The sequence below is a fragment of the Syngnathus typhle genome, linkage group LG22, assembly GCF_033458585.1.
Source record: "Syngnathus typhle isolate RoL2023-S1 ecotype Sweden linkage group LG22, RoL_Styp_1.0, whole genome shotgun sequence".
Lineage (NCBI taxonomy): Eukaryota > Metazoa > Chordata > Actinopteri > Syngnathiformes > Syngnathidae > Syngnathus > Syngnathus typhle.
Window position 1 is genome coordinate 5,959,680 of NC_083759.1, and position 27,733 is coordinate 5,987,412.

The window sequence follows — 27,733 nt, forward strand, 5'->3', positions numbered from 1 at the left end:
ATGAGGTCTCCATTAATCTGCTTGGCTTTATTGACTCGGAGTGCTTTCTTGCACTGGCTGTCACTTGCTAGCACAGACGCTACGCTTCATGGTTAGCTCGTAGCCAGCCATGTTTTAAAGAAACACATTGGCTATATGTTTTACAATTACAATACGTGAATTATTTTGACAGGATTATACAAACAATGAGCGGGGGAGTGATTAGCCTGCCAAAATAAAGAAGAATAGTCAAGGTGTGTCACGCCAAAGAACACAAGAGTGTGTAGGAGTGATTGGAGGTAGATGTACACAAGAAATAAATCCAATCATCTGTCCAAACATGGAGATTTGTCTATTATTGTATGTTTTTTTTTTTTGCAGACCATCTGTAGGCGTGCATGGGTGCATGCCTGGAAGCATGTGTGTTTGCGCGACAGTAACAAATGCGACGAGAGGGAGGTGGCAGAAGAGGAATAATGGATCGTCCGCGTGCCGCAAGCTGAATCTCCCGCGAGGGACGCGGCTACATGCTAGCAGGGGAGGGACAACTCGGAGTAATTGGGTCACCGCCAAGCCATGCTTTTAAGACTGCCGTGCAAACAAAATAAAGATTTGTTCTGGGGGTGAGAAGCAGAAGAATACATGACCCTTACAGAGATCTTTTTTTTTTCAATTTTCATCTAAATGTGGACTCAGTGGTCAAATCACATTGAACCCATTTATATTAAAATGGCTGCCAGGTTGTATATTGATGTCAGTCCACTTAAAGGCTGCGACTAGGTGACACTTGTGAGATGGAAGAAGACGGAAACAATGACTATGTGGGCGTTTTCTCCTGCTGAGGTGAGATTGACACTTCAGAGTATTAATATCATCTATTACCAAATCCATCAGCATTTAAAATTCTCTTGGTCACGGAACCTCTCATCGCGCCTGCTCGACTAGCAGATGTTAAATATTAACCCTGCTTTTTTGAGGTCATGTCATTAAATTAAACTAACGCAATTTGTCATTTACAAGTGCTTTCTTTCTGAATCATGGAAGAATGTCTCATCACCTCGGTTACAATGAATCCGATTCAGCAAAACACAATGGCGGGATGACAGCTCAATTATTTTAGTAGACTTGCACTGGTTGCATAATCCAATAAAAGCCATATTGCAAAAAATGGTCTGCAACCAAAAAAATTCTGAAAATACCTAAAAGGCAATTAAGAAAATTTCAGGGGGGCACTGCCCCCCACACTCCCTCCCTAGCGCCGCCTGTGTGGTCGGGTTCATTTTAGAAGTTTTCAAAATCCGACTTCCAGATTGCACACAACCCTTTATATAAAACCATTTACTAACTGAAAATGGATTTCACATACGGTGCGTGTATCAAAAACTAATCACACACAGGAGGCGCTTTTCTCAGCAAGATCAATGCCAGTCAAGTGATGCGTGATCTGCTCAGGCGATAAGGCCAATTAAATCATGTCTTCTGGACACTAAAGCTTGCTTCAAAAGTTGTGAGAGGAGTCACAAATGAGGGAAGGAATGGGCAACAAAATATTAATCCCCTGTGCTGAAATGTCCGAAACACAAGTAATCTCTGTTGATGTTTGCTTTCTTTTTTGTTTTTAATTTGCTTTAACTTCTTTTCGATGGCTGGAGCCCATCAAAACGCAGCATTACAAATAAGCAATATTAAATCCCCACAGGCTGTGTTAAGAAGAGAATTGCAATAACAATCACAATCTTGTTTGGGGATCACATCAACCCCGATTGCAAAACACGCACACAGTCTAATGAGGGACCAAGACGTGTGAGCGTGTGCATAACAAGCTTGAGTACACATTGTGTAATTGTGATTCTGTTCATATACTCCCTTTACTATTAAAATCTTAACTTGTGTCGAAAAATATAAAGCTGGGCTCTTCTTTTAATGGAGCCCCTACAATATCCATTCACGCCGCATCCCTTTCCAAGCGTGGCCGTCTTTTTCCGTTTTCGAGCGCTACCTGGCCTGATGCCGCTGCAGATGGCATGCGAGAGAGTGGAGACGTTGTAGTTGCAGCTTTGAAATGGAAAGAAGCTCTGTTGAGTGTAGATGAAAGTGAGGAGATGCACAAGGCCGACCGAGGTAGCAGACATCATTATGGATGAGTGTGTACTTAGGCGCAGTATGTATCTGCAAAACCACGAGGGGGGTTGTGTTAGCCTGTTTTACTTCTACTGCATTGCTACATTTTTAGACCACCTTCAACAGTCCAAGCTCCCCTCGGGGATCATTAAAGTTTCATCTTATTGCCCCTTTCGATGTACTGTAATGTTTAATTATGCTGGCTCGGCTGAAAGGGGTTCTTGGGAGAACAAGTGGGACCGTGTTCTGAAAAGTTCTACTCACTTGATTGCTCCGTCAAGTTGTCTCGGTGGTGGCAGCGGGTAATTCTTGTTTGGGCCGGTTTAACTTCTGTGTTAAAACAATCTGCAGGGCGGGAAATACGCAATGTTCGAATCGTTTGAGTCGAACAAGTTTGGGCACTTGTGGGTTCTATTGGAGTTAAATCATTTTTAACTTACTTTCAACCTCGAAAAAAGAAAAATCTCACTTTGTCCAGGCTGCTGGTTTCGGGCTGGCACCGGGACTTCAAAGCAGAGTCGAGAGGAAACACAGAAGGGAAACTGCTGTGGGGGAAATAAAAAGTGAACTTGAGAGATAGCCTAAAAGCGAGAAACTGCAAGCTGTGTGTACAGAAAACATGAATAATGGATCCAAATGCAGATGAGGACAAATTGACTCCCCATTAGAACTGCACTCAGAACGGAGAATGACACAAATTGTCCAGAAGATGTTTACTGATGCTGATCCATGCACAGTTGTGGACTTCTTTTTTATTCTGGTTTGATAGAGTCAAAGGCGATGCAGCAAACAGAGCATGTAAAATCATTCTAACATGTGACAAAATCATGATGTCGCCACCCGAATCTGGCAGACGAGTGGCGATTTTGCAAGAGGGCTCATCTGCGGCTCTGACGTCACGGCGGCCGTACAAAATGCACGCTAGCCTCATTTACACTAGACTTTCCCACGCTCCCCGGGGGTTCAACTTAAAGTTCTAAGCTTGAGTAAATTTAGGCCACGGAAGCCCGAGGAGATGGTGGCTTTCTGGAGCCGAGGCGACTTTGCAGCTGGTGCGCGTCGAGCGTTAAGAATGAACATTTGCGTCACTTAGCGTTATTAATGTCACCGTAAAAACATCAGTTAGAAAGCAGTTTTATTTTGAAAATCCGGCTGCAAGCAATATTTAGGAGGCAGAGCAGGCAGTTCTACTTTGGGTGGAGATTTATTCCTCGTCGACTCGCACGCAGCAAACTCCGCTCTGCATAATGTCGCCACCGTCTCGCAAATGAGGCAGCCATCAAAACTGATTCATCACATGGAGACCAAGCAGCGGGCTTTAAAATACACGCCATTTCATTTTATATATATATATATATATATATAAATAAGATTCGGAAGTCCTTATGTAAATCAAAATTGACTCCAAGCATCACGTCGCCATGCCACCGTTACACGCCGACCTCAGCAATCGACAGCACCCATCAAAAACGCTATTATGGCGGCCACTTATACATCTGGAGCAGTTGTACGCTTTTGACCTACGCGTGCATAATGACTTTTTAATGTCTCATCGCATAATTCAAGCAAGATTACATGAGTTAGTGTAGCATGCCAAATCACTTGTCCTCCATCCATCCATTTTATATACCGCTTATCACAATTGACTAAGGGGTGAGAGAGACACCTTGGACTCATCACAATTTTGAGCGCTGACGGGGGAATTAAACCAGATCTGGATTCAATCCCTGGATTGGGTTTTCCCATCTTTTAGCTTTCCAGATGCAACATTGTAAAAATACACTAATTAATAAATGCCACTTCCATCTTGTTGTATTCCCACCCCAGGAGATGCCGCGATGCTGGCGAACGAGCCGTGGCAAATTAATTAGAACGCCCATTCTTTTGTTTGGACACTAATCCATCCAGCAATGCTACTTTAGAGCATATTGCTTCTTTTTTTTTTATGGCACATTCTCTTGCAAACTGTTGCTCCCCTTTCTTACAGGACTCGGTGACAGGGCAGCCGAGTGCTTGTTCCAGATGGCTGCTTTTCCTATATCTAAACAAAGTGGTCATTAATGTAGTTGTTTTCAGCAAACTATTAGCCGGGAGATGGAAAGCCTTTTTTTCTTACTTAATCTATTTTACATGCAAGAGGAGTTGGATTTTTGTTTTGGCACTGTTGCAATCAATTAACTCAAATTGAATACTTCTTTATCACATCATTGCCAAGGAGGCAAATGTCCTCTGTTTAGCGAGAGAGGGGGGGTGGGAGAGTAGGGGGAGAGAGAGAGAGATAGAAGGGAGGCAGAGCGAGAGAGAGAGAGAGAGAGAGAGCGCGAGAGGCTTACCCAAAGCGGTTGACTGTAGTCTGCAGATTGGACTCGCCACGCATGTCTGAATTCTTTCGCAGCGAGGATGGGACGTTGGTCCGCGTAACTAATTATCATATTACTAATTCGGACTGCTGCTTTTTATTATTACTATCGTTTCCACCATCCCCGACGGATTTACAAAGCATCTCTTCTGAGCCTGCGAGGAGATTCAACACTTTGGACAGACTAGTGGATTGACGGTAAGCCATCAGAGTTCATGTTCGCTTGTGTCATAGACAGAGGGGGGGGGGGGGGGGGGGGGGGATAAAACACACTGTTGAACATGACATGGCAGACAAAATATAAGTGCAGTAAAAATTTTATCATCACTGTCACTTCCGACCAGCTCCAGTTTGTGACTTTCCTCTCCTCTCTCTCGCTCTCTAAAGGATGCGTTTATCCTCGTTCATCATCCCCCCCCCCCCCCTTGTTGCTGTATCAACAATATATTCTTGTTAAACACAATTGACTTGATCCACGAGAACGAGTTTGCTAGCGGCTCGTCAGTTTTGCTAAATGACAAGCTGTTCGTTTTGTGGAGTCAGCGAGCGGTTTGCCGGCGTGCGCGCGCACGCCCCTGCGCACACGGACGGACGCGCGCAAGCACATCGACAAGCGGGGTCACTGGGAAAATCTATGGCCGCCACCGCTGAACTACTGTGCCCGACAATATTTCAAAGTGACTGTCGGATAATGAGAATGTGACTCTGTGTCTTTCCTGACACTACATGAATATTCTGTGGTGTCTAAAAATAGCTTGAATTAATGTGATACTTTTGAGTCTACAGGAAAATAATGAAATGCATGATTGGTGTGAATCTTTTTTTTTTTTTTTAGCTTGCCATGTCGCATCACTTTTGATTGATTATCTTACATGACAGTAACAATTGTTGCATGCACACTGATTAATTAACTTGTTATCAGTTGATTGCACAAGGTCTTCAATTTATGATGATTTTGCTTCCTATGTTGGCAATTTCACGTGAATTTACATGCAAGTCACACCGATATTTATTTTACTCATATTTTTGGTAAGTAGGTCCTGGTCAAGTGCTGCAAACTGTTGAACACCACTACAGGACTTTCACGCCATTTCACCAATTGTTACTAAACGTCGTATTTAACCGGGATTAAATGTTTGACCTTTTAGTTACAAGAGTCGAGCGGCATCACTTCTCGCTGCCTCCATGCTTCACTGCTGCAGCTGTTTTGCACTGAGAAATTAATTCACGCTCTACAAAAGAAGAAAAATGCACATGCCAGGCTCGCTTTGGATAAGGGGTGGCCCACCCCCTTCACCCCCCCCCCCCCCAATGCTTTCAGCCTCCAGCACTGTAACCAGCTTTGATAGCTCAGACTATACAGTCAACCCAGCTTGACAGCGTAAACGCAGAGTGATTTTCTCCAAGTCCCCGATTTAACAGCGTCAATTTTAATGACGCTAATTAGGATTTCTGATTACATTGAACGCGTGATAACGCTCGGCTTGGCGTTAACCGTGTCTGATATGTCGGCTCAAGCTGCGAGTGATGGGAATTTAGAGTAAATTGTCGCGGGGAGGTTTCCATGCTGCTCATCTCCAGTGTCCTTGAAAGAAATCGCATTTGGAGGCACCGGTTTTTCCTCCGGGTTATTAAGCTCGGGGCTCCACTGTATTCATTCATTTTGCTTGGCTGATGAGCCAAATGTAAATTAATCTATCATGCTCAATTTATTATCGGATAAACAGACAATGAATTTGAATTTTGACCCTGCAGGGGTCAGACCGCACGATTGGCTACGCCATTCCGCAGTGTTTTATTATCTCCTTACAATGGATTTTTTTTACCTCAGGGCATGTACGCTCAACTGTCTCATACAATAAAAGATTACGCTCTGATAGATATATTGCCCAATCGTTCTGAGTCGTTCACTTGAATACCGCACCCCTGAGTAAAAGCAGAAATAACTGAAATAATTATATTTTATGGCTCTTATTACCATGTGGCGCTATATCACGCAAATATTGTGACACATACTGCCGCTAGAGTTTACAATGAAGTTTGCCCTTGATTAAATCATCAATATCAGGTTCCCAGTCTTTGCATCGATTAACATTTTAAAACAACAACCTTAAGGTCACTCGCACACTTCTTGGCATCCCAAGAAGTGAGAGCCAATGTGCTCCATTTCAAATGTGTTGCATTACACAGATTACAGAGCGAGCTGCTTTTCATGATTGTGCACTTTGCATGCTTATTGCGCTGCGGATTGTGTTTCCGCATGCCTCGAATTCCATTTATGGGACTCTTTAAAATTCAGCCCTCCCGCTAGAAACTCAATTAAATACAGTACCGCTATAAATATATGAGCAGAAAGCGGCGGAGCTGAGTGAAGTACCGCGCGGTCAGTCAGCCCCCTCACCAATCATCTGACCCCCCCCCCCCCCCCCCCCCAGCACCGCCGCATAGCGACCGGTGGTCAATTTGAATGATCGGCCGGAGACAATGTGGGAGGCTGTCACGCAGGCCAAAACCGAGCGCGCTCTTGAAAACTATGTGTGCCCGGGACATCAAAAACGAGATTGTTTATTTGGACAGCGCCCGCTGGCAGCGGCGAGACGAGCTAAATTAGACCCTTTTGTCTTAGTCTGCATTACGCCCGCTCAATCCCGTAATGTTGTTGGCATCATCCCGGGCTGACACACATTTGCACCGTATGCAATTTGCACATTGTATATTTTCCGGTTTTCAGGCACCGGTTTTCCCGCTTTGGAATCCAAGGTTGGACTCTCCCTGACCTAATGGCTTCCACTCCAATCAATAGCCACGTGGCAGAGTCGATCAATTACAGCCGTACTAAACAATAACGAGGACCGAGAAAGCAACCTCCGGGCATCCCACAATGGAACTTTTTTGTAAATACTGTATGCTTAATTATAGATCCAAAATACTATGCGAATGCGAAATAAAATGCAAGGATAAGGTAAAAAACGATGACTTGGCCAAGTACATCAAAATGGAAAGATGGTTTGGGCAAATAAACACTTGCTTCGGTGTTTAGTAGCCAATAAAGGAGAGTTACAATATGTGGACGATTGCAAATCAAAGGCCTGATCCCTTAATGTTGGTTCGAGGAGAAAACAAAAGTGCTACGGCGGCTTTTGACTAATAACTGCCAGGTCGAGTGAGACTACTGGATTTTATGGTGTGATAAAATGTGTCCCATCCGCAAAGCAGTTAAAGAGGTTTCCTCGTCTGATTTGACCGTGGGTGGGGTTTTTTTGGCTCTAAGATGGAATTTTTGCTTTTTTACATCGCAATCCTGTTGTGAGCTTCTACTCACAGTTCAATGTTCTTACCGCCTATCTAAGTATCCCAACACACGCATTTTGGCACCACATTGAAAAGCTCAAAAGTGCCAGAGAAGGTGGCTAGTGGTGAAAGATTGGAGCTATTGCAGCCCTCCAGGGAAAGGAGTTATCAGAGATACACAAGTGATGGGCAAATACATCAGCTCAAGTGCCACAAGCAGGTCGAGACGTATGGCGGTGTATTTCCTCACCGTCTGGACGCCTTGCCGCAATTGGTCAGCAAGAAAAAAAATAACAGGTGGTAATAATTTCACTCCGTTGGCATTACTTGCTAACCAAAACAGCAGCACCATAGCTTCTAAGCAGTATCTTGTTCCTTGTGACTGTTTGTGTCTGTTTATGCCGTTTGCTCGGTCCCCACAGCCCGATTCAAAACAAAACTCATTTCACCCTTAGAATTGATTTTACTCATTTATGGCCTTGTGTTTTCCATTTCATTTTTTCTCCATTTTATTCCTCAACGTGACATTCAAAGAAAAAAATATTAATAATCATAATCGGGAAATGTTGAATCCTACAGAGCAGCAAGATTCCTCTGACAAGTAAACAGAAAATGTCTCAAGGCTGCGTATAAAGAGATGAGAGAGGAAAAAATCGTCAAGGATGAATTTGCAACATTCTGACATGCACTTTGTTTTTGTCAAGTCGTTTCAATGCAACCTGTGTATTGCACATATAATTTCCAACCACCACATGCAGTATTGGGTCCACTGGTACCAACCTTGCTACATCCCCTTCAAAAGCAGACTGCGATTGTGATTTAATGTCGCTGGAAGTCCAAAAGGATTCCAGAGTCTATAAACTTGTCTTATATGCTGCTGCTGGAGAGCAGGTATAGGAACCAGTAAAAATGATCACTTGACCAAAGGCAGACATACTTTGTTATTGTTATTTTGAATGCATGCTGCATTTCCATTTGGAAAAAAAAGTCACAATATGTCTGCTCGGCCCACATAAACATATTCCCTCGCTAATGCGTGAGCGTGCACACTTCTCTATGTGTAACGGGGACTGTCAGAGTGCCTCCTCTAATGAATACATTACTTTTACTCCGCTCATGTTTGCATCACTGAAAGAATGCGTGCTCCTGTCCAGACGGTACTTAACACGATGTATTGTGTGCTGCTGCCGAGCATACATTTGTGCGCTGAGCATGTGTTGGTCCGATGGGCTGGATGTTCCCGTGTGTGCGCCCGGCTTTTTTGTTTGCCCTGGACCGACGATCTTTCATTAATTTGACAGAAGGTTGGCAGAGGCCAACCAATAAAAGTCGCTTGCAATTTGGGACTTAATGCAATAACGCTCGCTATAGATTCACAGCAATCCGTGAATCAAAATCCCTAGGTTGGATCTATTCTGTCATGCTTTAAATAGCAAGGTTAGGCAAGATGAGGTCTCACTCTGGAGTCATTTTTACAAGACTTTACACTTTGGGAAGACGTAGCAGACGTGCTTGCACGCAATTCTGCATCTCCATATGCAGTGATGTAGATCTTAATAAATTATGGCATGGTCCAACAAGTGAACAAGCTCTGCATGCAAAAATGTAACTCAGCCGAGGGGGCGAAAATACATTTTGCTCTTGATGGGCCAACCAAACTGAAAATCGATATTCAACTGAGCCCATGTGGAAAGTATACAGTAGTTAATAAGGAGCAAGGAGAATTTGTTGCTTTGGAAAACCGCTAATGGTCGATATTTTTGCAGAAGGTGCGTTTTAATTGCGCTGTTGGTAATTAGACTCGGCCCGGGGACTTTGACACTGGACTTGTCGACGCTCCACGTCGCAGTGCTCTACGAGCGAGGCTGAGTTAATTGCAGCAGAAACGAACATGCGGCAGCAGGGAGAAGCTCGAGCCAAACGTCCATTGTCCCGCACGCTGCCCGTTACAGCCCACTCGTTTGCTACTCGCCGCCCTTTGCAAATTATGAGGCATCTGAGGTGAGCTCTGTCATAACCTCGCCGTATGAGGGCCGGCTCTGCAGGATTAGCGCCTCAACCCTGAAAGGAATTCTAACAATAGCGTAAATCAGCATCAATGTAGATCACTTGTGACAGGGAGGGGAGGGGGGTTGGGGGGGGTGCGGGCTGCAGCCACCACCGGTGGACTGATTAGTTCGCAGCAGCAGCCGCTTTCTGGGGAGATGCACGTTCTTGGCGTTGAGAGGCAGAAACATCTGCTAGTGTGTAACTGCCTCTGGGCTGTGGAGAACTTGTCTCGCTCCCTCTCTCTCTCTCTCTCTCTCTCTTGTTGCGTCTCGCTCGCTTGCTCCTTTCAGCCATCACTCCCCATCACCTCAACTCACCCCCTTGTTTCCCCACTCTCGCATCTTGCAGCACTTAAAAGCAACATCACAACGCGAGCCGGCACTCATGTCGTCCTAAAACATACCGCTTGTGTCCACAAAGTGAACGGCAACGTGTCAACACATAAATGTTGCCTCACCTTTTTTTTCCTGTTTTTACTGATGTGCAGTTTCTCTCTTTTGCGTCTTCCTCGCAACATCCGTACTGCCTCTCAACTCCGTAGGGCGCTAATCGACGTTCAGAAAGCCACTCTACTCGGCAATTAGCCGTAAACCTACGGAAAAAGAAAAACAATGATAAATAAACATGAAACGATTGGCGCGCCTCGCCTGCCACACCAAGCACTCAATTCAAGGCTTGTTTCTTATCAACACTTCAAGGCCGGTTATTTCAAACACTCTTCACACCACACTACACACAACTCCGCAGACAATCACGACTTGACTCTCCTAGTCATAGCTGGAAACTACCAAAAAAAAAAAGAACTAGAAGAACCTCAATGCATTTTTTTTGTACATCAATATAAAATAGAGGACAGAATTAAGATTTTAGATTCAATAGTCAACCCAAGTGCAATTATATAATTTAGGGACGCTTTAGTATCGGTGGCTTGTTATCGACCGTCTCGACAAGTACCGATACTCGCCCATCACTGAAAACAAACTGATACATATTGTACTATTTTTTTTTTTCCTGTCATGACAGTATTGCCGAACTAAATCACAGCGCTTTGAGTAAACAAGGCTCAGAACACAACAGACACAAGCAGTTTCAAGGGTCCATTCCTTCTGATTCTTCGAAAGGCCCAGCCATTTACTGTATGTGGGTGTTGTTCCTAGAAGCAGAGATAAAGCAGTGTTGGGTGCTTCATCTTTGTCCACACGGCTCTTTGGCTGCGTGTCCGAAATTTGCTGCCCACAGTTTCAAGTCAGAGCCAGAGACACGGGCTGCAGCCTCCACCGAACCGAAAAGCTTCATCATCCAGCAAACATGCTCATTTATCCCGACTTGGCTCGCAACATGAAGGGCTTACAAAAGGAAAAAACACTTTTTTTTGGACTTCTTTGTTTTGGTGGCTTTGTCTGGCTCCCTTATTTCCCACTTTCTTCGATTTCAAATGATTTCTTTCTTCCCAATGTTTACACTTAATGAAACCAGACCGTTTGAGTCCCAGAAGCATGACGCCTTTGAACGTTATCCTTCGTCTCAGTAGATCAATATCAGCTATGTTGTGCAACCGTCTGCTCGTAATGACTAAAACTTTGTTGCAATAGATTTTCTTTCTTGCGTCAACATCTCAGTGGAGACGTGACGGAACAAGCACCATATGGTTCCCACGGTAAATGCCTTTTGAATGCTGTTTGGACAAAACGTCAACATCTCTTATGGCTCATAAAGCTTTCGAAATTTGACATTTAAGGTCACGTTTACATTTTCCAAATTTATTCGTCAGCCATTTTGGCTACTCCAGACTTGTTTAACGATCTTGTGTTTCATCTAAGGGACAAATGATCGCCACAAAGCGATTGGGAAATAATTAACCAGCAGATGTCAAGATTTTAATCGCACCGATTAGTCAACACTTTGGTGGGGCTGTTTTCCTTGCAACAATCTTTCAAATCTAAGTGCTTTAGAGCAGCAGGTCAAAACAAAGGCGGAGTTATCAATTAGGTAACTACTGCGGATGGAGTGCATCGTGAGAGCGGAGCGTTGAGTCAGATTCAGTCAAATTGTTAGGTTTCATATTTGATCATGTGAATTGCTATCTAAAGTCGAGCAATACAAATGCAGCAAAGACAAAAAATCAATAAAACGCATGAATGAGGCAAACGGAACAGATGTGTTCAGGAAGTCTGCTGAATCTATCCCCGAGGCTTTGTCTCCATGCCAATACATGAGTCGACATTCTGTTTCATTTGGCGAGATATTATTGGCCGATGTATTCTCGGCAAAACAATTAGCAGACACAATCGCTGTATGTCTTCAAAACCGCAGCAGAGTTCCTACAGATCCGGCCTCCGTGAAGAGGATCCAACGGAGCCTTTTGACTAATCGCAGAGGAACTTGTTCATCAATATCCAGACTTAGCGCTAAAGCCCGGCTAAGGCTTTTGTTCTGTTTCAGCAGCGCCGCCGTCAAGTTTTCCATCCGTTCCGACTTCCATCCCAAATTGGCTATTTGGGCGAGTCGCTACATGGTTCCTTCCTTTCCTTCATAGAGGTTAATGGGTTTGCCGCCTTCTGTGTCACAGCGGGAGGGCTCTCATATGCAGTCCGCCCTCAGTTCCCCGAGCTTAAAAAAAAAAAAAAAAGCCTGAAAGCCGCGCTAGCCGTTTATGCGTACGTGGACGACAAATTCGTACGTGCGAGTTGTATGTGCACGACAGATTTCGCATGTTCGAAACCCAGCGTGAGCAAGACACGCTACGTCGGGCTGAAGCCAAACTGTAGGGAGATAAAAGAAGCAGGAAGAAGCTTAAAAGCGCGCCACCGCTGCAGGTGTGCGGCTGTGTGGGAACGATAGAACGCTTGTGTCGTTCATCGGCTTCCCGCTCACGACTGCGGTTAATTATTCACCGGGGTTGTGCTGCAGAGATGAACTGAGTGGCTCTGGGATAAAGGCACTGAAGGAGGAAGATGAAATTATAAAAGCTAATGATGGAACTCTGGCGGAATTTTAATTTCCTTAAATTGATTTTCAAGAGGTTCCCGACCTAACGAACACGGACGGACATTGAGAAAGGGGGAGGCGAGAGAGTCGGTTTCTTTTCACCTTGACGCTCTTAAGTTTCATTGGACACTTTCACGTCCGTCCGTTTGTTTAAGTCCCTTCTTGTTAAGATCAAATTCACAACCCCTTTCCCGGTTCACATCTCCCGAGAATTTCATTATCTAACAAACTCTCTCAAACACACAGGAAGCACTCAAATGTCAAAGCGATTGGAAATCCTGTGAAATGCAAACTGCCTGATAGATATTCATAACAAACCCCGAAAAATAAAATCTACAGAGGATCCGAGGGCAATGTGACCTCATCATAACCGCAAATCACCTGAAATTAAAGACAAGTATTTCTTTCATTGCCATGGCAACCCCTGATAACCTACTTTAGTGGGCTATAATACTGCCTGGAAAGCTCGAGTGTGGTTACCCTGGTGTCAATATAGACTGTGCTGTTCATAGTTTTTACAAGCACACAGTAAAACGAATGGCTAAGTAAGCAAATGCTAATGACATTGCATCACTTTACAACAAGAGGGTCGTGTTCTCCTGTTTGTCCGCAGCGTAGCGGAAAACTTACCATCGTTTCCACTACAGATGAGCATAGATTCTCCTTGCCATCTTGACGATTATCTAAAGAGACAGGAAAAATAATTACTCATCCATTTTCCTCAGTTTAATGGCATTTAGGGGGAAAAAACACTCCTACTCTCGTAAAGTTTAACTGGAACTCTTCTGAAACAAGTTAAATACATTTTTTAAAAAGCAATTTTGTGCAAGCCCAGTCAGTAGTTAATGTGCAAATCCCCATGGCAACCCATTTGACTATCATGGACATGTTGAGCTTATATTCATCCCGGAGGATAAATTCAATTTTCACTCTGCTGTTTAATTGGTATTGCATGCAATGCACCGCAAAGAACTAATTCCCACTGAGGATAGCAAGCAAGAAGTCAAGGGAGAGTTGCTCAAGGGTGAGAAGACCACATTTCAACCCAAAGCCATGTCCTTGTTGACTTAGCTACTACGGCCTCCTAAACAATACCCGAGGCAGATTCCACTATTCCAGTGGGATGGGCATTGAGCCCTGCGGGACAAATATCTATTACTGGAACTTGGTTGGCCTTGAGAAACTTCTCTTTCCTGTCTTGTTTGCCATTTTGTACAGTATTTTCAAATGAGGAAGGATAATGGTTTCACCCGGAGTAAACCACAAATAGTATAACAGGGTATATTACTCTTCATACAAAATTCCAACGAGAGCAGGCTCCTGCGTCTCGTGTCACTTTATTCTCTCCTCCCTGTCTATCTACCGCTTGTCCTCTATGACCAACACGCCTCTTTGGCTATGCCTGTTAGCCTGCTAAATGTGCAGCGGGCCGTGGAGAAGAGCAAAAGGCTCAGTGATTGGCAGAGATAAGGCCTCTAATTAGAGGCAGTGATTGGAAGTTGCAAAGGGCGCTTTGCTGGTAGGCAGAGATGGAGGAGACAGACGTATTGAGGGCGCCCAACCCCGCCGCAATTAGACACACATCTGCTATCAACCATCAGTTCAGTGTCCTTACAACAGACGTTCTGACGCATGTCGCCTGTCAATGTCATTCATTGTCCCCGTTTTCCTTTTGCTTGTACAACCGGCTGACACGCCTGCTTATTGGTTCCGGAGAGACTACCGTGAAAGAAGAGCAAGATAAATGGCCATCTAATGCAAGCATGCTGGGCAATAGAAAAAAAAAATGAAAATGAGAATAGACTCTAGTACTTGGCTTAAGATGTTAACCGAGAATGGAACGTCTAAGGTGGAACAAAATCCAATCCTGCTTGAGAACCATAGTTGGGATCTTGAAGCAATTATTTCAACTTCTGCATCCCGAAATTTCATATTCTTGAATATCAAAAGGAGGTAGCTGCTGTAAAACGTGAAAACTCGGATTAGTATCTTCTATCCGGGGGTGGTACAATCTTCAGTGTTTGACCTTGAGCCGCTTTTATTACACTTGGATCATCTAAATATATGCATGATTAGAGTCAGACATCGGCATAGATTTGTTTAATTTAGAAGATAATTGCACATGCAATAATGTTGTCCCGTTGTTTATGTGGACAATTAACATATTCACCGTGGGCGAGACGGTATGAGCACCGTGCCGAGATTTTACAGCCAGGGTGAAATGTCACATCATCTAAGCGCCAAGTTTTATGACTCTAATCTACTCTGCAGATGCAGCACCCACTCGCATGTTCCAAATGAAAGAATAGCACATTGTACTACATCAGGAGGCTCTTTGCCGCAGGGGGTTGTCATTCCATCCATGCAATTTATGAGCTGATACTTCAGCAGCCTAATTTAAGATACGGTGGAGTCATCATTTAGATAATCAACACTTGGCAAGTAAAAAACCCCGAGAGAAGTCGGCCGTGATGTATAAGCCGGAGCGGCGCAACTTCTGCTATCTGCTCCGGTCTTAAATCTTGCGGTCTCGTATTTGGCAAAGGGCGGCACTGCTGCGGAAGTCCGTGTGGGCTTTTTGACAGTTGCACTAAAGAAGGCTCCAGCGTGGCGACGCAGGGGAGTACTTGAGCGTTGCCTTTAAGCAAAAGACATTGCTCAACACAGGCAGCGGGCGAAAGGGGAATTTTATCCGGCGGGCATGATCCATATCTGGGAAAGAGTCTAAGTGGTGTCCCTCCAAGGTGGCATAATATTAATTATGACCCTACTCTGTAATATTACTGCGGAAACATCTTTTATATTTCAGTCATATTCTGACATTGACTGTTTCATTCATGCGCAGTGGTTCTCTTAATGTGTGTGTTCCGATTCCGATCACTTGTCCTTGCTATCCCGCAATGTAAACATGAAGAATGTGAGCTCGGCTTGGAAAACGTGACCCTTAGGGAGACGTGTACAACTACAGTCGTTCGGCGTAATAGGGAAGCGGGAGATTGTTAGATGTGAGGGAAGGCTCAGTTTTATCCCCTTAGCACAGGTCAAACAGGCTCGGAGAGATAGCGAAGAAAGCAGGGCGAAAATAGACGCTTTTCGCCCGGTGGGTGCTGGGCATTTATGACAGAAAGTAAAACAAGCAACAAATTTGTATTCCAATCATTGCCGCATTGATTTCTATTCCCCAGGACAGCTTGTAGAGTGAGACGTTTATTTGACATTATCGGTTCGTAGCCGGCAAAAGGCGAGCTACGGCGCAGTACATAAAACAAACAAATAGGTCAATGGCTAACAATGCGGCGCAACGCTAGCAATGGTTTGTCCGATCCAAAATAAAAGTAAGGAGAAATTTTCCTGCAGCCCGAAAACCAACTGAAGTAGTCTTTTGGGTTGACTATTTTTTTTCCATATTTAGTCTGATCACAGTGACCGAGTTGACATGGCGACACAGGCATGAGTCATTCGACTAAATTACAGCCTATACATATTTATAGTACGGAGGTTCCTTTCGTGCTTTCAGACTACACAATACAGAAAAATGAAAAGCGGTTTCTTCTAACAACAATGACGGCATGTTTTGTTGTTTGCGGGCAACTTTCCATGAGACTTTCCTCGGCTCCTGTCGAGACGCATTTTATGCTTCCATCTTTTTGCCAGTGCTGGTGTTATTAAAGCATTGCTCGAGGGAGGCGGAGCCACTGGAGACTCATGGGATCGGTTACCGCAGGACAGAGTGAAGGCTCGCTATTTATGAATGGCCTTTAACTGTAAGGGAGAGATGCATGGCTCAATGTTCTCCCCCCCCCCCCCCCCCCCCTGCCTCTGCCTTCGCTGCAAAAGCATCCGTCCACATTAGCATACATGTGCGCGTGTTTGTAGGATGAAAGCGAGCTGGTGAAGGATAGCAGAGGAGCACCGAATTATTTATGATCGGCGTGCACTATAATTAGCAAAAACTAAATTGCATGTCAACACGGACGGCAGTTAATTCCGGCCCTGCTTCTGTCAAACGACATTACAAATGTTAGCGGGTTACTACAGCGGAAACTAACCATGTTGGTCAAGGGAAAAGCAAAGATTGCCCATTGGGAGGCCGTGCCCTGAATTACTTTAAACCAAAGTGAGGGGAAACCAAAAGATAAATAAACTCACGGTGGCATTTTGAGGTAATCATTAACATCGACCCACTATATGCATGTGAGGTATTGTGCTTCCAAAAGAAGGGACAATAATTGATGGGTGTAAAATAATAATCACATCATGTTTTAATAGGATATCTTAATGGTGCTTTTCCAGTCTTGAATGGGTTACTAGCTTGAAAGGCACAAATTAAAAGGAGTTAATTAGCGGGGCCCCATCTGCCTGCAAAGCCTTTGTGGGATTGTTTACATCCGACAAGTTGATGGGTTATTAGATAATACTCGGGCTCTAATGGTTGCAAATGTGACAATCTGGTGAGTGGAACGCTCTATCAGAGAGGTGCACCAATGACCCGGCTGTGTTGCAAATTAGCATGTTAATTAATATTTGCAGCGGGTATGAAGTGATTTGGCAAAGTGACACCTGTGATATCATTTAAGATCAGTCAGAGAAGTGCGGCGAGTGGAATAGCCGAACTTTTATTGTCAGAGCTAATAGGCCGGCGTGTTTTGCACTTTTGTGTTTTTGATGATGGTCGGAAATATGCAAATTGCTGTTTATCAAGCAAGTTTGCACACTGCCTTCATGGAATTCAATTCCTATTCATACTGGCTGGGGAATCATTTGAATATGCCAGACAGGCCAATTTTCTGACATATAGAAGAGCTTTACGGAAAATATTTTTTGTGGTTTGGGGAATTTTTTTTTTTTCAGTCACATTCTGTGGCTGAATAGGCTTGCGCCCTCGCAGAGGTCTGCCCTTTGAGCTGTTGTGACAGATTGATTGGCTGCAAGTCAGAGTCATGGCACCAGAACTCTTTTTGAGGTGTGAGATGGGGTGAACACATATTTTTCGCTCCAAAATGGCAATTTCCACTCTTGACTTTTTTTTTTTTTTTTTTTTTATAACAGGCTGCAAAAGCTTGGAGGATTTTATTTACCCTTCGCACAATGCGGGTGGTGAGAAATACAAAAAAAACGTGAATGGCCGCGGTGTTTCGTCCTTTTTTTAATGTGATACTTCTCCAAAATATTCCCACGTGACTTGCAGGAAGGGAAATGTCTCACTTGGCCCATCATTAATCCTCGGCTGGTAATATTTAAATCCCCCGCTAAGCAATCCATTTTAACTCCTGGCTCATTAGCAGCGCATCAAATCCTCTCGGTATCGCATCTCCTTTGCCTTTTCATCAATCACATGCAACAGCAACCTTTGCTCTGCATGCTGGGTCTCTTTCCACTCATCCCGTTTTTCTTTTTTTTCTCCCTACCCCTGCTGTGTTTCCTTTGCCTCCCACGACATATTGAAGGTGACAGGTGTGTGAATGTTTTATGCAAACTCTAGAAGGCTCATGAAGTCTTAGTACTTCATAAGATTTGCATCGGCACACTCGGGCTATTTCATTAACAACTTGATACCGCACATTGTTCACATGATTCAGCTGTTCCTGGCAGGTTATCATTCTGATGATTTTTTTTTTCTTCATGCTGACACGCAGGACATGCGATGAATACCGAAGAAGTCCTGCCAGATATTTGTCTTTGAAAAGTCATTTTAGCCTCAAGTGAAATCGAGCAAGCAGTAATGCGGCGTGACTCGAATGCGAAGATGGATTCCGTCGCCCCGCGGGGTGGCCATGTTTGACATGGACAGGTGGAGGAATTGCAAGGTGGGATTAAGAGAGACGATTATTGACGGAACAATACGTTGCTATTTCTGCATAATTACTGCGCATAAAATCCCGATGCTTGAATGAACTGCACGTATGGCCCGATTATTGTGACAGGAATATTGTATAGGGCAATTCAATATGGACGTTTACAATAGCGCCATCAGTGCGCTGGGGAGTTAAAATGATGGGATCATGTAGGAGGAGCATGCTAACAAAGCTTCCGTGTTTGAAATGAAATTGGGAAAAAAATTAATTATGGTAATCACGACGGCCTCAGTTGAACAAAATTAACAGTGAGGGATTGTTGATCCTTTTCAAATCAGTCGTAATAGGTTTGATTGCTGGCGGCACGATACGGGTGGCATGTCCACGTTGCAGTTCGGAGGTTCTTGCTTTTTAATCTCGGCATCATCAATCATAAAAGGGGAACGGACGGTAGATAAGACTTACTTCTCAGGCAACCTTGAATCGACTTCCCCGCTACATGTTTATCAGTGTTCTGGAAAAGATGATCTGGAAAAAAACCACAAAAGATATTGTAGAGTATCTGGATTATATTTATCATAATCTGCGCAGGGAACAAGTTGAATATCTAAATTTGTCATCCAAGTTGACATATTGCATCATTTTGGATTTTATTTCAAGTTTAGTTGACATTTACAGGACTTCTTGAGTGACTCATCTTTTCGGTGCTTAACCTTTAGTTTTGGGAGCCAGGTTAATGTTCAGAAAATATTTTTTAAAATGAGAGAGAGAAGTAAAAGAGAAAAGGGAAAAAAAAAAGATACAATAGTGCAGTCAAGCATTCCTAAAAACTCTTACAGAACTCCCACACTAAGTTGTAATTGGTGCGCAAGTGTAAAAAGAAGATAACCACTGTACAAATCGATAAAACGCTGCCGATGCTAACACGGTTTTGGCTGACTTCCATTGCTGAGCGCCATTGTGTGTCGTCGTCTTCCCGTCAGTGCTCATTTACTTTAGCTTGACTTCGTTAGACGGTTATGGTCGATGCTTAGGAACTCTATAATGAATTGGCCGGGGAGTGGGAGGGACTTTAGAGTCTGACATTTCTCCAAGAGTGCAACTCGGTTTAATAATAGAGTGAAAAGACAATGAATGTCCTTTTTGCTCGTCAAATTGGTTTACCTCCTTCAATCTCCTGACTGATACTTCGTAATTGCACTGCGGTCGATGGCTAACGCCCATCACGCAGGTACTCTAATGGAAGGGTAAAATTCATTTGGGAAGATTACTTGAACCCACTAGAGTGAGAGAAACAAATAGCTGCCGACTAAAGCCGCGAGTTTGGCCTACGGTGATCTGCAGCCATCACTTATTGGCCGGTATTAAGTAGCGCTCAGTGGAAATTCTCCGAGCGACACGTGCTAAGCCACTGCAAGTGGCGTCCTCTGGTTTGTGCGACGCGCATTTAATTTTAGCCGCATTTGATCAACACCCACCTCCATTTAGAAACCGTGACAGCTCGGAGATAGATGACGGTTTATTTCCAGTTATGCGCGAGCGTGTAGCTTTTGGTTCTTATCACACAACAAGACATGGTGAAGGAGACGCATCAGTCAAAACCGTCAAATAACTTCTTGAAAACTAGCAAAAATAGGAACGAAAGAGATGTGCGTGTACAAAATGGACTTTGAATGGAATGAATAGATGGAAAGCACAAAGTGTGACATTGCAGCCTTGCCCGGCCATTGTGAGTCATTCTTAGTGCATTTGTTGATCTCAAAAACGTTTCAGAACATTCGTTTTGTAGGAAAGTTCACCCGAGAATGACCTTAGCACATTTGGCCTTGCTTTTGGAGAATTGTATGAGCAAAATATTAAGCGCAAAGGTGTTGAATGTGTTCAGACCATATAAAATGGAAAAAAGGAATACCTTCAGTTGTTTTAATTTGCTTTGTCTATATTGGAGCGGGTCTGGTGTACAATACACGGACCACACTTGTTCCCTTGAGGGCCACTTTAATACGATTAGCAAACATGGCAAAGTAATTCCAGGCAAGGGAGCGAGATGTGTTTAACGATTTGGGTTGGAGCACTTGAGCCATGTTAGAATCGGAAGGGGATGGAGGCTATTATAGTTTAGCGTTTACACACAAACAAAACAAATGCTGTCAGCAAATATTCAAGAAAGGTCAGGGTTCATTTCTTCTAGAAAATTCTGGTTCTTTGGTATTCACATCTTTTGTGTGTATTGGAACAACATCCAAAAAATTGAGGGTGGTTTACTGTGTCTTAAATTAAAAAAAAAAATTTAAAAAAAAAAAACACTTACCTAGGAAGCCAGAATTCTCCAGTTCTGAACCTTTGAATCATTCACAAGATGCACCTAGACCAGAGATGAGCAAATTAAATGATGGATGCAAGATAGCAGTGCACATCAAATCTTCTCAACCACAAAAACATTTTTTTTTTTTTTTAAACATCAAGAATGACTTGCTCTCAACATTTATTAGCATCTCATGCATGCCTCTAAATTCAAAGCCACTCTTTTGAATGATCAATTCATTAGGTATGAAGCATCTCATCTTTTTTTTTTATTTCAATTTAAACAGCGAGGTGATGCTCCGTCTATATGTGGGTGCGGTCTTCCTCCACATAACATGAAAATGATTCGCAGCATTCTCCTAATCAGCCAATTAATCATCGTTTTAGGAGTGTAATCTCTCTATTAGGCAGCCTTCGACATAATTTGGGTTTTCTACATTCATACCCATGCTTGGATTACTAATGAGACTGTTTGGCAGACGTTGCCAGTGATGTCATATAACCTCGTCAAAAAGTTAATTTAGCTTTCATTTGAACTGCCTGTAAATTCCTCCTATCATATTGAGAGGAGAGATAGAATGTCATATTTGGCTACTCATTTAAAATTGCAAAGTCGTAAACAACTAAAATGCCTTCAGGGGTGTGAAATACATAATTCTACTTTTTTTCTTTTTTTTTTAAATAAACATGAAGTGTTGTTTTGGTCAAACACACTGAGTCATCATGCATTATACTTGCAAATGGATTTAATATCAATACTTCAATCGCCTGGTAGGGTGCGGTTCTACTTCTGCATAACTTCAATGTGCTTACAGCAACATTTTCAATACTACAAGGGAAACTTAAGCACTTCACACCGAGCATGATCATTTGAATTGATCATTTAAAGTGATTTAATTACCTTGAAGTTGGAAAGCACACTAAGAGCGGAAGCCAAATTATGATTGAAATATTTATATGTGTCAGGAGATGACGAAGCTTTGTGTCTTTCTTTCCGTCGTAATTAATTGGAACTCTCTGAATGCCGAGGAAATATGTCAGGGACTCCTGGATTTTTTTAATTTCATTTTTACAAAGTCAATTAAGCGACACATTTGACATGTCTTGTGCACTTTTAGTGGTACAATGAAAGAAAATATCTCAGCAATTTGTAACATTCCTGACTCCACTGATTTTCCTGTACTGGGAAAACGCATTAATTAAAAGTTGACATTTACATAGTAAATAATATTAATAAAGTCACAAAATAACCACATGCCCACGCAAATACAAGCTTATTACACACAAAATTGAGGTCTAATTGGTCATGAATTGTCTACATTAACGAAAAGTACTAAAATGATTCAACTTACATGGCTTTTCCGTCCACCATTTTATCAGCCTTGGCATCATTAGACTCACCAAAACACCTGCTACGCTCGTGACGCACCAGCCGTCCCTAACGATGCGTTCAAGAACAACTCGGAAATTAGTGTTATGGCATATAAAAAAGAATTGCGATTGTCTTAATAAAATTGCGTATGGGAGGTCAGCGAGAGGGAGGATGAGTTTGACGATGCAATTGCCTGATTTATTTGCAATTTTATGGTTCTTCTAGACAATATCATCATAGTTATTTTTGTCGTAAATAAATTAAATTGTAAGAAATAAAAAGGCAACCTCACATTGAAGAAAGATGATAACATAAATTGTTCCTCTTTAGTGATCGTCATGTTGGCTGTTCTCACATAAAGTCAGCTGATATAGATACGCATAGGCCCCTGCAGTAAAAAAAAAAAAAAAAAAAAAAAAGATGGATAATATCAAGTCAAGTCAAGTCAAGTTTATTTGTATAGCCCTAAATCACAAGCAGTCTCAAAGGGCTTCACATAGACAATATGGTCTTTTTTATTATTTTTTTTACTTCAAATTGCAAAATTGCATGTAACAGAAACCACGCTTACTTATTTTTACTGCAGTGGACCAAAAGTATTTTACAGCACTACTGAAGCATGTCATGTTATTTATGAACCCTATGACGACCGACTTGGAGTACCTCGGGTACTGTTTTGTAGTGAAGTATGCGGCAGCTCTATGTGGCATGAATTTTAAATAGACCAAAGCACACAACATATCATCAACAAATGAAAGAAAATGAAACCAAACGAGAGGAGCAAGTCCATTTTATTCCTACAGCACAAAGTGCTTCATGTGGTTAAAATGCAGAATTAGTACGATAATAGATTTAATTAAAGACAAAAGCAAATCAGAGCAGTCTTTCTGGAGTGCTTCCCTAACCTGTCTCCCATTTTATATATTTTTTTAACCTAGGGATTATAAATTAAGGTTCGGCAATATACTGCACCATAATTCCTCATTGGGTGTGCACATGTGATAAAGTCCAGTAGACACCAATGAGCTATTTAAATTTACAGCAGGAGCAGCCGTTGTTATACTTTGGAAACTGCCACCCCCGCTACACACAGGAAATGAAGTATTTGTTTCTTCATTTGCTTTGGCTCAAATTGAAACTGTAGTGCAGGGTAATGATGCAGAAAAATGAAGTGCAAAAAAAAAAAAGCGGATACGGGGGTAAGTAGCTTCTTGTATGTGGCTTGGGAATGAGCTGCTCCGATCAAAATGACACCGCCGGGTGCAGTGTGCTAAATGGAATTTCATTTGAGGATAGGGAGGCACGCGGCTCGATGACCACAGACGCATGACACGCTCTTGAGAGAAAGGTGAAGCAATCTTATTATACCTTGTCTTGTCCTATATGCATTGGTGCCAAGCTGACACATCACTTGGCTGCTGGCGTGTGCAATGGCTGCTGGCAATGACAACTGTGTTATATACCCTGTGGTGCTGACAGCTTTCTCTCTCCTCCACCTCCTCCTAAACCACCATCCCTCCCTCCCTCTATCCCTCTTCTTCATTTCATCTCGCTCCAGGCTGAGGGGAAGCTACCACGTGGCAAGAAGGAGGAGGGAGGGGGAAGGATGGATATTCAACCTGGTGGAAGAGCCTCCCCGCGGGGTTGCCGGCGTAGGACGCAAGGCCTCCCGGGCCGTTGACCTGCCGTCTGTGTGATTTATGGCGGTGTTGGGAGGGGGGAGGCTCCAGGCCACTGCAGACTCCTCGCTCTGGGTGCACCGGCATCTGCAGGACGCATACGTGGAGGGATTCTAAGCCAGGCGTGCGTAAATCCACGAGCCGGATCGCTGCTTTGTACGCAGAACTCCTCCCTTGATATTCCTGCACTGCAGCAATCCCCCGTCTCACGTCTGTTAGACCAAGCCGGCTGTGGCAGTGCGTGTGGATTACCATCAGTCATGGCGTGTCGGCCGTAGAGCTCCGCCGCTCGCGGGGGGCGGGCCCAGCGAAATCGATGGAAGTAACAAAGTGATGCTCCAGTACTGGCGCGCCCGCTCGTAGTCGGACGTTAAGACAATCCCCCCCGGAAAGGTGTCAAGTGTGAGCCAATAGGTGCCCCCGCCATGGTGTTGCCGCCTCCCGATAAACGCCACGTGTGCTTGACCACCATTGTCATCATGACCAGCATGGCCTTCATGGACGCCTACCTGGTGGAGCAGAACCAAGGCCCGAGAAAAATCGGCGTGTGCATCATAGTGTTGGTGGGCGACGTGTGTTTCCTCATCGTGCTACGCTACGTAGCGGTGTGGGTCGGAGCCGAGGTGCGCACGGCCCGGCGGGGCTACGCTATGATCCTCTGGTTCTTGTACATTTTCGTGCTGGAGATCAAGCTGTACTTCGTTTTCCAGAATTGCAAAGCCGACAGGAAGAGTCTGGAGACGGTGGCGCGGAAAGCATTGACGTTACTTTTATCCGTGTGCGTGCCCGGTTTGTATTTGGTTCTGGTGGCTCTCGACAGCATGGAATACGTCAGAACTTTCCGGAAGAAGGAGGACATGCGGAGCCGTCTCTTCTGGGTGGCGTTGGACTTGCTGGATCTTCTGGACATTCAAGCCAATCTGTGGGAACCCCAACGCACGGGACTCCCCATTTGGGCTGAGGGCCTGATGTTCTTTTACTGCTACATCTTGCTCCTCATCCTCCCCTGCGTGTCGCTCAGCGAGATCAGCATGCAAGGCGAGCACATGACCCCCCAGAAGATGATGCTCTACCCGGTCCTGAGCCTGGTCACCATCAACATGGTCACCATCCTGATCCGAGGCGTCAACATGGTGCTCTTTCAGGACAGCCGCGTGTCCACCATCTTTGTGGGCAAGAACGTGGTGGCCATCGCCACCAAGGCTTCCACCTTCCTGGAGTACCGCCGGCAGGTCAAGGAGTTCCCTCACCCGCAGAACGCCATGGCTATGGAACTGCAACAAAACTCGGTCGGGCACACGCAGACACTGCCCAACGCTACCGCTTTGCCGCACGAACCCACTCCGGCTCAGGACGTCATTGACACATGACGCTCGACGTTGGAATGAGGTTGAAGCTTCTCTAGACAGAAGAAAAAAAAAGATGGGGGAAGGGGAAAAAATCATCTACAAACTTGGTCACGGGACAAATTCAACTGGGTACCACCATCATGTGTTTTAAAAGTTCAGACTGCGCCGAGAGACTCCAAAACCCAACGGAGCAGGAAATTTATGTTGTGTAAAAAATGTGTCCCTCTCGCTTTAAGTGTCTTCTATTTTCTAAAGGTCACCGGTACCAGCACCAAACGAGGCAACGTTTAGCTTCCCCCGTTTCCCTCCAATTGGGAGAAAAGAGGAGCAGACGTTGACATACGGCCACGGCGAACCACTTGGCGCGTTGCGGCAACGGGTCGATAGCGGCAACGGGTCGATAGCGGCCCGACGCTCGGCCTTCGTGCGTTTGTGTTGTGTAACCTGAGGAAACCGCAGCCTCGGGCGCTTTGGAACTACGGGTTTGATTAAAGCCAAGCACCACAGAGGCACTGCGAGCACACACACAAAGACACACATTACGTCGGAAGAGCATGCACACAATTCTATATGCCTGCAAGTATGTGTGCAAATGTGTGCTTGTTTACCACAGGTGGGAGGGGCCTGGGGCGGGGTTATTACAGGTCATTTTGTAACACAGGCGTGTGTGTTTATGTGTGAAGTGCAAGTGAGATAAAATTGTGTGTTGATGTTTGGAGGAGAGAAAAAAAATATATTTCTCAACTGTACATTCCTCAAAATGTGTCAAAAGTAAAAAAAGAAATATCAGAGTGTTTTGTTCACAGAGATAAAAAAAAAAAGAAGAAATTAAATATGTGCAACAGACTTTAGTTTCATTCCTAATATTGTTGTCGTTATGATTACGCTGTACATTATCTACGAGCGGGAGGCCAATGATGTTTTAATAAAGATTATTGATGACGATTCATTTTTATATTCTTGGAATTCAATTTGGAGGCTGGCAGATTTTTTTTTGTCCACAAATTAACGCAATGCAATTACTTTTTATTAATGTCGTATTAAGTGTTGTTGACCGTGTTAATGAGTTCTCATAATAATTAGCATTCCAAAATATCTTTCATTTCTTGCGCGGAAATCACAATGTCCCACTGGCTAGCTATTTTTAGAACAGACCCACCAGCTTCTTTAAATTGTCCATAGGTGTTAATGTTTACTGCTAAGTTTGCCAATTTTTTAATAAAAAACAATCTTGGCAGCAACTTTAATGACATTTGTTTTACGTTGCATACTAAATTCCCCCTACCAAGTCGCAAAAATAATTAGCCCGCATTTTAAAACCTCACCTAGGACTCCTCAGCGCGTCATGAAAGGAAATTCCTTTTTATCCAAGCCTGCAAAAATCCAAGCCAACATACGTTTAAGTGGCTTCTATATAAATGTTATGGCCGCCAAACAAACAACGCGACTGGTGTAGAAAAGTTGCCAAGCAAGCAAGAGTGGAAGGCCACCAACAAAGTGGAGGGCATCACTCAGTGCTGCGTGTATATATATGTATATATATATATATATATATATATATATATATATATATATATATATGTGTATATATATATATATACGTATATATATTTTTTTTTAGCCCAAGCGCAACTATTCACAACACTGCTTTTGTCTCGATCTGACTTCAAATGAAGCAATATTTTAGACTCAATCTTCATTTTGTCATCGGATTTTATTCCAAACACCATTTTGTCCGCCGTTGTGACAGTTAATCTCGCTTTGTCAAAGTATTTAATTACACACGAGGTCTCAACTCGGCAACAACTGTAATTGTGTTGCTATTATCTTTTAATTCACACCAGCAGTTTATGTCGCAGTTTGCCCCGCTGCTGTTAAATCTGTTTGTATGGAATCTGTTCAAAGGCAATTAAGAACCAGAGCCCGAGTTTAATTAGGAAAATGTCTCTCGGGATACTTGAGGCCGACCATTGATGGTAATCTGTCGGATTTCACCGTCGGGTTTAGGCGCGATTGTTTTAATAAATCTTGTCCGAGTGAAGGTAGGAAAGCAAATGAAAAAGTTAAATAATGCATTTGCGCAACGGATCACCTTTCACAGGCCCCGTAAGCGAGTCATCCATAATCTCAGTATTCCGGATTTTCATCTTGCTCGGATCTAGAAGTGCAGAGTCCCCAAGTAAAATAAAATCAAAGTCACTTAGACTAGCGCTCATTTTGTCCACTTACTTGCTTCAACGGTCCCACTTTCGGAAGGAAACATCTCGTGTGTCATCACACGCTGGTCGGAAACACTAATCTAAATGCAAATCACCCTCGCTCACTCATAAAACAGCTGCTCGGTTGTTTCCGACACGCGTGTTAAACGCTTTAGTTGTGCATTTCCAGGTCTGTCCGTGAACCTTATCAATTTTACATCATATTATAACGTCAGGAGGTATCAAATT

The 27,733-nt window shown here is 43.6% G+C and overlaps 1 protein-coding gene and 1 long non-coding RNA gene across 2 annotated transcripts; one reads left to right on the forward strand and one right to left on the reverse strand.

Annotated features, from left to right (window-relative positions):
• Positions 1–2,364: 2,364 nt before the first annotated feature.
• On the reverse strand, positions 2,365–22,280 carry LOC133146567 (uncharacterized). The gene is made up of 7 exons (XR_009711380.1): positions 22,239–22,280; positions 20,894–20,947; positions 19,048–19,110; positions 13,418–13,470; positions 10,257–10,391; positions 2,541–2,645; positions 2,365–2,445 (listed from the first exon to the last, which is right to left on the reverse strand). It is a non-coding gene; the product is annotated as an uncharacterized LOC133146567 (long non-coding RNA).
• Positions 4,439–26,193, forward strand: tmem121ab (transmembrane protein 121Ab). The gene is made up of 2 exons (XM_061270423.1): positions 4,439–4,657; positions 23,817–26,193. Exon 2 carries the CDS (start codon positions 24,363–24,365, stop codon positions 25,305–25,307), a length of 945 nt encoding a protein of 314 aa, XP_061126407.1. The 5' UTR covers positions 4,439–4,657; positions 23,817–24,362; the 3' UTR covers positions 25,308–26,193.
• The last annotated feature ends 1,540 nt before the right edge of the window (positions 26,194–27,733 follow it).

Excerpts from the sequence above, each read along its gene's own strand:
- tmem121ab (XM_061270423.1), top strand. The coding sequence starts at position 24,363 with ATGGTGTTGCCGCCTCCCGATAAACGCCACGTGTGCTTGACCACCATT.